At 44.1% G+C, this 12500-nt stretch overlaps 1 protein-coding gene across 2 annotated transcripts in view; it reads left to right on the top strand.

The window, feature by feature from the left end:
- The window catches only part of si:dkey-220o5.5 (actin filament-associated protein 1-like 2), an 81353-nt gene that overhangs the window by 64225 nt on the left and 4628 nt on the right, over nucleotides 1–12500 (top strand). Inside the window, exons 9-13 of one of the 2 annotated variants that reach the window (XM_037536114.1) lie at nucleotides 564–778; nucleotides 2650–2753; nucleotides 2906–3026; nucleotides 5258–5348; nucleotides 9254–9426. In XM_037536114.1, the coding sequence (XP_037392011.1) occupies nucleotides 564–778; nucleotides 2650–2753; nucleotides 2906–3026; nucleotides 5258–5348; nucleotides 9254–9426 (704 nt within the window). The remainder of the gene's footprint in view (nucleotides 1–563; nucleotides 779–2649; nucleotides 2754–2905; nucleotides 3027–5257; nucleotides 5349–9253; nucleotides 9427–12500) is intronic. The other variant, XR_005129905.1, reaches the window with a different exon arrangement.

Here is a 12500-nt window from a genome sequence, read left to right as displayed (position 1 = left end):
GTGTAGATCACCAGACGCGCCTGTTCACCAAAAACAAACCACTTTTGATGCTAAGCGGCTGGTCTGTGGTACAGGATGACCAGTGGTCAAACTAGAGCGTTTTGGAAGTGAATAAATGAGGCTCATTACTGTCACTGTGCTGCTTCTTCATAATCCGTCTTACTCACTAGCTGTGTTTGTCTCTCTCTCTATCTCCCTCTCTCTCTGTCTCTCTCTCCTCTCTTACTGTCTCTCTCTCTATCTCCCTCTCTCTCTCTCTCTCTCTCTCTCCTCTCTTACTGTCTCTCTCTCTATCTCCCTCTCTCTCTGTCTCTCTCTCCTCTCTTACTGTCTCTCTCTCTATCTCCCTCTCTCTCTGTCTCTCTCTCCTCTCTTACTGTCTCTCTCTCTATCTCCCTCTCTCTCTGTCTCTCTCTCGCTCTCTCTCCTCTCTTTCTCTCTTGCTCTCTCTCTCCTCTCTCTCTGTCTCTCTCTCCTCTCTCTGTCTCTGTCTCTGTCTCTGTCTGTCTCTCTCTCTCTCTCTCTCTCTCTCTCTCTCTCTCTCTCTCTCTCTCTCTCTCTAGCTGGCTTTCTGAATGTGCTGATGAACTGTCAGTGGCAGTCTCTGTGGTGTAAGGTGGAAGATGGTGTTCTGAAGATGTTCTGTGATGAAGTGTGTGAAGACACTCCTCAGTATACGGTCCAGCTGCGGGGCAGCGAGGTCCGGCCCGGTCCAGACACAGCACACGCCTACCGCATCACCATCCTGCAACACGGAGACCAGGTGGCCGTTCTAGAGGTACTGACCACAGCTGTGTGTACTTCCCCCCAAACATGCACTGATCTGGAGTCTTGGGCTGCACAGTGGATGATTTGCTGATCCTTCCTGCAACATTGGGTTTACAGTTGAAGTCATGCGTCATGCCCGTATTAGGGAATCCAGGTTTAATCCGGTTTGTCCCTATGGAAAACTGCTGAACTCTGGTCCTGTGTTAAACCTGTGTTTGAAAAGTCAGAGACCACCCTGTGTTTTTTTAAAAAAAATTTATTTCCAGTCAAAATAACCATTAAGTAGACGTAATGCTTCAGCACCATGAACAAAGCAGAAACATGTAAGAGAAAATGACACCAAACCCTCAACAACTAAAGATAATAATTTATTACTTCAGTTCATACAACATTCAGTTCCGGCCACGCGAGCTGATTGGTTGAGAGACGCTCTAACTGCTGTTATTTCACCAGAACATCACAGGTTTTTCACTGTATCACCGTATCACTCCGCTGAGACGCCGTTGCTAAGCAACCACTCTGACAGCTGTAGGAGACGCTCAAGCTGTTTTAATGTTTTTACTTCTTACTTGGCCACAAACAGAAAACGGACGCTGTTAAGACCACATCTGACCTTCAGCCGATTTGGTCCGACTCTGAAGACGAGACGACGCTAAATTCCCAAACTGTCGTCTCCACTGAGCAGCTTTTCAGTCGGCAGCTGTGACAGAAGAACAGCTGAACAACCTGGAATCAGCCAGAAATGAACCCAACACCATTCGCCAGACGTGTCTGATCTTCAGAGTCGGACCAAATCAGACTGAGCCGTAAAACTGACCCAGTAAAAACTGAAAAGCTGCTCAGTGGAGACGACAGTTTGGGAATTTAGTGTAAGGAGCTGGAGAACGAACTGCCGGCTGAGCAGCGAGTGGGCGGAGCTCGTTACTCTGACGTAGCAACGAGCTGCTCGTTAAGGAGCTCTAATTAGGAGGAAGGAGCTGAACATTAAAACATATTAAACGCCGCGTTCACGGCCAGTTTATTAATTTCTTACTGTATTTATTTAACTGCTGTATTAAAGCAGTAGAGCACTCGAGGAGGGAGTTATCACCAATAACATCACGGCTGGGATGATCTACGGACACCAGATCACAGCCGGGATGATATTACAGGATAACACACTCCCTCTCGGGTTCTACTGCTTAAGTGTCAATCTTCACCTTCATTCCAGCTTCCATTCTTCTCAGGAGTCTCACTTTCAGGTCCTCCAAGAATCTGCAGACATGCCTCCAAAGTTCAGTCTTAGAAGCTGGTTTTCTGTTTTTCGCCGTCCAAATACTAAACACATTCAGTCGTGTTGATGTTGGGGAGCTTGGTTTTCTCTTCTGTCTCAAAGATGAAAGCTGTGAGTGTTGTTTATCTGCTGGGACAGTTTTGGTGGTACATACTTTTTCTTACTTTTTCACTGGAGCCTCTGTTGCACACAGCGCCCACTAGTGGATTTTTAAGTGCGACCTCTACTAAAGTAAACTAAAGTAAAACCTTTGTTTCAGTGTTATACGTTTATGATGTTGCTGATGCTGTATTGAACTGGAATAGCCCCTTTTTTGTGTCAGCCTTAAGGGTTAATATATTGAAAATACGTATAATCACAATACCAGTAATCTGCCCATATGGTACAGTGCTACCAGAACCAGCTTCCCCCGAAACACATACTGATCTAGAGAAGGGCTGGGCAGTGTGACAGTGTTTATCATTGTCGTGATAAATTAAATCACCATAGGACACAACAAAGTAATAGGATAATAATGGGAAACGTCTGTAAAGCTGCTGTCTTTCTGTGTGTGTGTGTGTGTGTGTGTGTGTGTGTGTGTGTCTGTGTGTGTGTGTGTGTGTGTTTAGGCCAGCTGCTGTGATGATAAAGAGCAGTGGGTTCAGGTCCTGCAGGATGGGAGTTCCACTGCTGTCGGCTCTCCGTACCAACATACCAGCCACGAGTCACTGAGGTGTATATACACTCACACACACACTCACACACTCACACTCACACACACACACTCACACTCACACACACTCTCACACACACACACACACTCTCACACACTTACACACACACTTTCCCATCCTCTTTCCATGTCTTGTTTCCTCTGTTCCTCAGTGGCCTGAAGATCCGCAGGTTCCCCACATCCAACACCTACATGGACGACCCCTTCCAGCAGCTCTGCAGCAGCGTCCACTCACAGCCCATCTACTCCAACACGTCCATCCTGGAGCACATGGTACAGTCTGACTGCTCTGTGTATTTGTTTAGCACCAAACAGCGGTCCTCTACAATTTAAATCTGTTACCGATAAGTGTCCAGTTTATTAGAAACCCCTGCCTTGTTCCTATAGCCACTGGCCAATTTATCAGAAACACCTACCATTTACTGTATAGACAAGTGAGAAATGACCAACATAAAGTGTCTCTGTAAGGCTTTGGGCTACAGGAGCAGCTTCAGTGTATGTTGACATGGATTCAGTAGGTCTCTGGAACTCTACTGGAGGGATGGGACACCTTCTTCCAGTAGATGTTGGTTACTTTGTGGTGTTTATCTTCGCTGTCTAACACATCAGGCCAGACTCTCCCATCGGTGTTGAGCTGGGCTCAGATATGGTGGTTGTGAAGGCCGTAACATATGATTTACATACTCATCTAAACGTTCAGTGACCCTTTGTGGCCCGTGGTTGGGGAATAAGACTCCCACTAAGACAGAAATGTTTCATCTCAGGATAAAGGTGATCAGTCCGTATTGCTTTGCAGTGGCTGTTCCCTTTAAGTGGAGTCAAACAATGCCAGCAAAATGACCCCCACATCACCAGATACATTCACTGTAGGGGTCAGTCATTCAGGCCTGTGCCGCTCTCTTGGTGAACGCTGCACATGCACTCTCCCACATGTGGTGAATATGGTAACGGCTCATTTGACCACATTTCTCCACACCTATGTGTACCGGTGCTAATGTTTGAGCTCTCTGGTGGTCATTTATCTTTGTAGGAAGGAGTTAATCCACTGCAGCTCTTCTGTGACATCCATCTGTAATTGTTGTACATTGAACCGTTTTCTTTACTAAAGAACCCGTAAAGAACCATCTTTGTGTGCAGCAAGTGTGCCGAATGTCCCTTATTCTATTCACAATGTCCTAGAACGCCTTCTGGTTTCACACTGTTCTAGAATGTTCTTCCACATTTATAGCTAGGTAGTTGTTGTTCAGTTGCCTGTTAACACAAATAGACAGACTGTTCTTGTTCTTGGACGTTCTGCACTGGTGTTCCCGTTCACCTGAGGAGCAGAAGCTCTTACATATCACGCTAATGCCGTAATTCCCAGGCCTGTTTGCTGAGGTCTTTCCTATAATTGTGAATGCAGAGGTCTCTGTGGTCACTGTTCTGCCAGTTGACCAGTGTGTGTGGCTGCAGCTCCTGCCGTCCAGCAGCGATAATGCAGCAATTTTGGCGTTTAGAATGCCCCCCCATCATTTACAGGGTTTTAGAGCATTCTGCTCTTTTCAGTGTTCTAGAATGTTCTTCCGTATTCTGTTCACAGCGTTCTAGAATGTTTTCTCCATTTCATTCACACTCTTCTTGAACGTTCTCCTCTATTGACACTGTTCCAGAACAGCTCCTCTTCACAGCGTTCTAGAATGCCTCCCATTCATAGAGTTTTGGAATATTCTCCTCTATTCACACTGTTCTAAAATGTTCTGCATTTTCCATTGACGCTGTTCCAGAATGCTCTCCACCATTTCATTTACACTGTTCTAGAATATCCTCCTCCACTGACACTGTTCTAGATCATCCGCTGTTCACAGTGTTCTAGAATGCCCCCCGTTCGCAGAGTTTTGGAATGTTCTCTTCCATTCAGTGGTCTAGAGTTGCCCCCTTATTCGTAGAGTTTTGGAATATTCTCCCATATTCACAGTGTTCTAGAATGTTCTCCCCATTCCACTCCCACTCTGATAGAATGTCCTCCCCCATTAACACTGTTCTAGAATATCCACTCTTCAGTGTTCTAGAAGGCCACCCCATTTACAGTGTTTCATAACGTTCTTCTTATTTCACACTCTTCCAATATGGTCTGTGCTATTCCATCCACTCTGTTCTAGAGTGTTCTCCCTCATTCGCCCCGTTCTAGAATGTTCACAGCATTGTAGAAAGTCCATGGATTTCCTTGAGTGGACAGTATTACAGTCTGGGACTGTAAGCCTACAGGGATACAGTAGGGGTTTCTGATAAAGTGGCCGGTGAGTGGATGTAATTACCTGTAATAGACTGAATCCTCAGTGTGTTGAAGTGAAGCTGTACAGTGAGGTTCTCTGTGGTCCTCACTAACATTTTCCTCTGCTGCACCACTTCAGACGTTACTGCTGGACCATGTTTAGCATGATGTCACACACTGTCGTTGCATGTTATGTCCTTTGGCCTCTGTTGGCAGTAAAATCGCTCTCTCATACGTTCCGCGCGTTTTTCAGTTTCAGAAACCTCACGCTGGTGGAAACGGAGAGTCGGTGTCATCATCAGATTCTGCCAGCTACAGCAATAATGAGATCTTCAGTAACCCCGGTGAGTCAGCCTGCCCTGGGCTCCGGTCCTGCGGGACCTCAGAGGCCTTTCTCTTCGTAGATGGACAGAAGCTTTATTACTCTCAAAGGAAAGTCCAGCCTCATCCGTCCACTGCTCGGGTTCTAGAGTTTTTATTTTGCTCTAGAATTTTCCGAACACCAGCTAGTCCTAACATTGGGTTGGCATGACGTACCTGTGTGTGATTCAGGCTGTTCTAGAATGCTCTCTCTCTCTCATTCACACTGTTTTAGAACGTTCCCCCTTTCACTGTGTGCTAGAACGTTCTCCACCATTAATTCGCATGATTCCCAGATGTTCTCTCCCCAGTCACACTATTCTGGAATATTCCCCCATTAACACTCTTTTGCACTCTCAAACAAGATGGTTCTATACTCTTAAAAAGTTGTTTATCCTATTTTGCTTCCATATAGAACCATCCACAGCACATTCTCCACCCTTTAGTCATGCAAAGGGTTCTTTGACTGTTTATGGTTGTACGTTGAACCGTTTTCTTTAATAAAGAACCCGTAAAGAACCATCTTTGTGTGCAGCAAGTGTGCCGAATGTCCCTTATTCTATTCGCAATGTCCTAGAACGCCTTCTGGTTTCACACTGTTCTAGAATGTTCTTCCACATTTATAGCTAGGTAGTTGTTGTTCAGTTGCTCGTTAACACAAATAGCTAATCAGCCAATCACACGGCTGCAACTCACTGCATTCAGGCGTGTAGAGGTGGTCAAGACGACTTGCTGAAGTGCAGACCGAGCATCAGAACGGGGAAGAAAGGGGATTTAAGGGGCTTTGAACGTGGCGTGGTTGTTGGTGCCAGACGAGCTGGTCTGAGTATTTCAGAAACTGCTGATCTGCTGGGATTTTCACGCTCAACCATCTCTAGGGTTTACAGAGAACGGTCAGAAAAAGAGGAAATATCCAGTGAGCGGTCAGTTGTGTGGACGGAAATGCCTTGTTGATGTGAGAGGTCAGAGGAGAATGGGCAGACTGGTTCCAGATGATAGAAAGGCAGCAGGAGCTGCTCTCACGGCTCTTTCAGTGGGATTTCGGAGATCATCCAGTGCTGTGGAACCAACGCCAAACGCTCCGAGCTGTTGGAGCTTCACTGCCCACGAAAATCAGGCTGCACAGTTCTGACAGATTCACTCTGATTGACGTGGAGAACGCAGAACGTTCTGCTCAGGGGTCTCAGCTCCTCTCAGACTGAAGGAGCCGGTCAGAAACTCTATGACCCCCTCTTACAGCTGGATTGTGATGGGTTCCTCGGCGCCTCACAGTTGTTAAAGCCTTATGAAATCGGATGAATCTTTTTGAATAATCCTGTATGTTCACACACAGAAGGCATGAGAGGCCATGCGTTACTGTGACTTTATCACTTTAGGACTTCTTGGTCACCAAATTACCATCTTGTTTAGCGCCAGGCTTCTTCTGACTTCATCGGTACACTTGGTGCTCCATGTGAGCAGCAAGAGATTCAAAGATTATTCCATTAACCGCACAAGGGTCGAGTTCAGTTGCTATGAGGTGGTCTTAGGTGTGTGTATATCGTTGATTTGACAGCGGCTCAGCCAATCAGGTTTTAGGACCCTAACTATCCGTTTCATATCTATACACATCGCTGCTGAACAAAACATCGTATCTCCATTTTTGTCGTTTTCCAGTTTTTTGCATAATTTGAAAGCACCTTTCGTCCTTTATACTGTGTCAAACTTTCATGATGAGTGGGCCAAAGGAACCGGCCCAAAATTGATTAGAGATATGTCTGGTTCCATTGACTTACATTGAAAGTAAAGTAGGTTTTCTCCCTCTCCTGTAAACATCGCGCTTTGGAGATACGAGGTTTTGTTCCGACAGCAGCGAAATGCATCTTCATCTGTATATACGGTTAGTTCCAGTCCTAGAGATGGAGTATTCTGAGAAAGTCCTCGGATTCAGCTGATTTGATTTTCCCTCCTGACTGGAGCGTCTGCATGTCCGTTTGTGTGTTTGTCAAACAGAGAAAGTTTTCCTGCGAACCACATTATTGAGACAAAGTGTTTCTGCGTGGGGAAGAACTGACTTTTTCTTTTCCGCTGGAAGTGCAGAACGTATTATTAGAGCTGTGTGTGTGTGTGGCTGTTCCGATCTCACACACACACACACACACACACACACACACACACACACACACACACACACACACACCCCACCTCAGAGAAATACCAAACAATTCAGCAGCGACTGCTTTTCATTTGTTCAGCGCTAAATAATTACATGGTGGCCGCTGCCATTTACTCCCCACACCAAGTTTCCATCCGTAACGTCCTGCAGCATCAGAGCCCAAAACAATTAATAATATCAAACAGCTCACAGGATCATTAAAGCACAGAAGTGCTGTGTATGCGTCACTGAATGTGGAGAAGTTGAGGTGGGAATGTGGAGGTTGTGCATGAGGAAAACGGCGTGTCTGCGTATTATTGTGAATTTAGTGGCGTGTAATTATGCAGAGGTCACTAAATTGTCTCATTATATAGTTAAATCTTCGCCGATGCTGCCGTATCAGCTTCTTTACTGTGTGGCTTCCTGAGCAGGTTTCTTAGGAGATGCTGAATTCTTATGTGCCAAACATGGAAAATACAACTGTAAGCCTTACTATAATTCTATCTGGAGAAATAGTTTGTCACTCGTTCATGATAGATGACCGGACTGACCTCACATTGCTCCTGTTTTATATTGCTTGTCTGCTGTCTGTTTACCTTAGATAGATTTCTTGTACAGAATTTTTATTGAACACCTGGCAAGAATGAAGGTTATGATTCCGATTCTAGTGATCATATCATAACGTATCATATCATATGTCATGTCATGTTATACCATATCATTTGGTATGACATGATATATGACATGGTATGACATGGTATGACATGGTATGACTCACATCATGTCATATGTCATATCATATAATGTCATCATATATCATGTCATGTCATACAATAATGTAACATTCAGCAAATAAATAGAAACTGTGCACTAAAAATCCTCAGTAGGAGATCTTATTTATATTTATTTTTTATGGATGAATGATCAAATAACTTACAAGTGTACTATATATATATATATATATATATATATATATATATATATATATATAAATGTGTGTGTGTGTGTGTGTGTGTGTGTGTGTGTGTGTATACATATATAATATAGGCATTCTGTATGCCATGGCATGCAGTAAATCAGGGAATCCTCTGTGCTCCCTGTTCGGTGACAAGAACCCAGCTTTATCATTGTGTGGTTTTGGTCACTCTCTCTCGTCTCACTCACACACACACACACACACACACACACACACACACACACGTATCGTTTTAAGGTCTGCAGCAGGAGAATATGGTGTTTTTATGCTTTAGTCCAATTTTCCACAGACTCTCTAAACGGAAACTGAGAGTGAGAGAGAAAAGAGGTCATGAAGATCCACAGAAACCACACACACACACACACACACACACACACTCACACACACACACACACACACACACACACACACACACACTCACACACACACACACTCACACACACACACACTCACACACACACACTCAGACACACACACACACACACACACACACTCTCACACACGCACACACACACACACTCACACACACACACTCAGACACACACACACACACACACACACTCTCACACACACACACACACACACACACACACACACACACACACACACACACACTCAGACACACACACACACACTGCTGTATTGAGCTGTCTTCTGGGCTGCTGTCTGTTTCAGGGCTTCTGCTGCTGTTGTACAGAAAACCCTGACACACACTGTAGAAACTGAGCTCATGAATTCAAACATGCCTGAAGTGTTGTGTCCGTGTTTGTGTTGGTCAGGGAAGAAAGCGTGTGAGGTGGAGAGGAGTGTGCAGAAGCTGGAGCTGGCAGGAAAACGACGAGTGCAGCTGAGAGCGGGGTCAGAGGTCAACCTCATCAATGTGGGCTCAAAACCGGCCAAACGCTCGTCCTTCAGACAGTCTCTACTGCCGTTCTGCACTGAGAGAGCACAGGTAACCCACGCGCTTATGCTGACCAGCCACTCCCTCATCGTCCACTTTATCAGCTCCACTGACCATAAAGGAGCACTTTGTAGTTCTTTTTAGTAGTTCTAGTTGTGATGCGGCGGTGGTGTGTTAGTGTGTGTTGCGCTGGTCTGAGTGGATCAGACCCAGCAGTGCTGCTGGAGTTCTGTCCACTCACTGTCCACTCTATTAGACACTCCTACCTTGTCGGTCCACCTTGTAGGTGTAAAGTCAGAGACGACAGCTCATCTGCTGCTGCACAGTTTGTGTTGGTCATCCTCTAGTCCTTCATCAGTGGACACAGGACGCTGCCCACTGGATCTTTTTGGTTGGTGGACTGTTCTCAGTCCAGCAGCGACACTGAGGTGTTTAAAAACTCCAGCAGCACTGCTGTGTCTGATCCACTCAGACCAGCACAACACACACTAACACACCGCCACCACGTCAGTGTCACTGCAGTGCTGAGAATGACCCACCACCCAAAACAGTACCTGCTCTGTGAGGGTCTGAGTGTGACTGTATAAATAATATGTCCCTTGTGTGATAATCATATTTTGGGGCAGTCGTGGGCTGGAGGTCAGGGATCTGGCCCTGTGACCGGAAGGTTGCCAATTAAATCCCCAGCGCTGACAGTCCATGACTGAGGTGTCCTTGAGCAAGACACCTAACCCCCAATTGCTCGCTGTGGATTGGGCTGCCCACCGCTCCCGGCAAGTGTGCTCACTGCCCCCTAGTGTGTATGTGGTGTTTCCCTTTCACGGATGGGTTAAATGCGGAGGTGGAATTTCCCCGTTTGTGACGAGGAGCGAGGAGGCGGAGATAAGCGACTTATATTATGGGCAAATCCAGGGTGGGAGTCATGAATGACAGTCCAGGTTCAAGTAGCCAATACGGAGAGAATGTGGGTCAAACAAAAACACAGAACCTCAACCAAGAATCAAACAACAAACAAGATCCAAACATCTAAACACTTCCCAAAATGACTCGCAAAGACGTCTGGTTCCATTGACTTACATTAAAGTGCGGTAGATTTTTTTCATTTTCCTGTAAAGTTAGCGTTTTGGAGATTTTTGTCAAGTTATCTGCTTTGAGATTTGATTTACTTTCGGAATGTAATGAATTCTCCTTATCAGCTTATTCTTTGATTTCCCAGTTTTCCCATTCAATCCGGATGCATCCGACATTCTTAATATTTTTGAAAACATGGGTTTCCAACCTTTTCATGGAAAAACACGGGAAAAAAATCCGTCTTATTTAATCGTTTTTACTCCAACAGAGTTCAGTTTGGGTGATGAGCTCTGACCAGGCGTGAAGAGCCAGCAGATTTTGCAGTTTTGTTGTGACGCGCTGCCCCCTACTGTTTGGAATGTAGACTTACAACAGTGAATAGAGCCGTGTACCTGGCTGCAGCTCATTTCAGTGTATTTATAGGGTCAGTGTATTTATAGGGTCAGTGTATTTATAGGGTCAGTGTATTTATAGGGTCAGTGAATTTATAGGGTCAGTGTGTTTATAGGGTCAGTGAGTTTATAGGGTCAGTGTGTTTATAGGGTCAGTGTATTTATAGGGTCAGTGTATTTATAGGGTCAGTGTGTTTATAGGGTCAGTGTGTTTATAGGGTCAGTGTATTTATAGGGTCAGTGTATTTATAGGGTCAGTGAATTTATAGTGTCAGTGTATTTATAGGGTCAGTGTGTTTATAGGGTCAGTGTATTTATAGGGTCAGTGTATTTATAGGGTCAGTGTATTTATAGTGTCAGTGTATTTATAGGGTCAGTGAATTTATAGGGTCAGTGTATTTATAGTGTCAGTGAATTTATAGTGTCAGTGAAATTATAGGGTCAGTGAATTTATAGGGTCAGTGAATTTATAGGGTCAGTGTATTTATAGTGTCAGTGAATTTATAGTGTCAGTGAATTTATAGGGTCAGTGTGTTTATAGGGTCAGTGTATTTATAGTGTCAGTGAATTTATAGGGTCAGTGTATTTATAGGGTCAGTGTATTTATAGTGTCAGTGTATTTATAGTGTCAGTGTATTTATAGTGTCAGTGAATTTATAGGGTCAGTGTATTTATAGGGTCAGTGTATTTATAGTGTCAGTGAATTTATAGTGTCAGTGTATTTATAGGGTCAGTGAATTTATAGGGTCAGTGAATTTATAGGGTCAGTGTATTTATAGTGTCAGTGAATTTATAGGGTCAGTGAATTTATAGGGTCAGTGTATTTATAGGGTCAGTGAATTTATAGGGTCAGTGTATTTATAGTGTCAGTGAATTTATAGGGTCAGTGTATTTATAGGGTCAGTGAATTTATAGTTTAACACGGTTTTAGCGATTGACCCTGCTAATGAAACCACACCTACACTTAGAAGGATGATTCTTTAAGGGTTCTTTACTAAAGAAAATGGTTCTATGTAGAACCAGAAACACTTTTTCATGATTAAAGGGTTCTTTGCATAACAAAATAGGTTTTCCGATTGATGGAGATGTTGTGTATGGTTCCGTATAGAACCTTTTTAAAAAGCATATAGCATCAAAAGGGTTCTTCTGTTGTAACAAGCTTGATGTAATAACAATAGAAGAACCCTTTTTGGTGCTATACAGAACCCTCTTCAAAAACACATTTGATGTCCTAACTGGAGTAGAACACTTTTTGGTGCTAAATAGAACCTTTTTCAAAAAAGTTCTACATAGCACCAAAAAGGTTCTTCTCTTGTACCAAGCTTGACGTCGTAACAATAGAAGAACCCTTTTTGGTGCTATATGGAACACTTTTCAAAAAGATTCTTTATAGGACCATGAGCACTCGGAGAACCATTTGCGTGGGTTCTTTGCAAAAGAAATGTTTTTTTTTCTGATTTATGGAGAATGTGTTGTGTATGGTTCCATATAGAACATTTTTGAAAAGGTCCTACATAGCACCGAAAGGATTCTTCTATTGTAACAAGCTTGTCATCGTAACAATAGAACCTTTTTGGTGCTATGTGGAACCCTTTTCAGGAAGGTTCTATATGGAACCATCTACAAAACATTCTCCAACAATCTGAAGAACCTTTTTAGGAT

The sequence above is a fragment of the Pygocentrus nattereri genome, chromosome 29 (genome assembly GCF_015220715.1).
Source record: "Pygocentrus nattereri isolate fPygNat1 chromosome 29, fPygNat1.pri, whole genome shotgun sequence".
NCBI lineage: Eukaryota > Metazoa > Chordata > Actinopteri > Characiformes > Serrasalmidae > Pygocentrus > Pygocentrus nattereri.
This window is presented reverse-complemented; position numbering and strand designations above follow the sequence as displayed.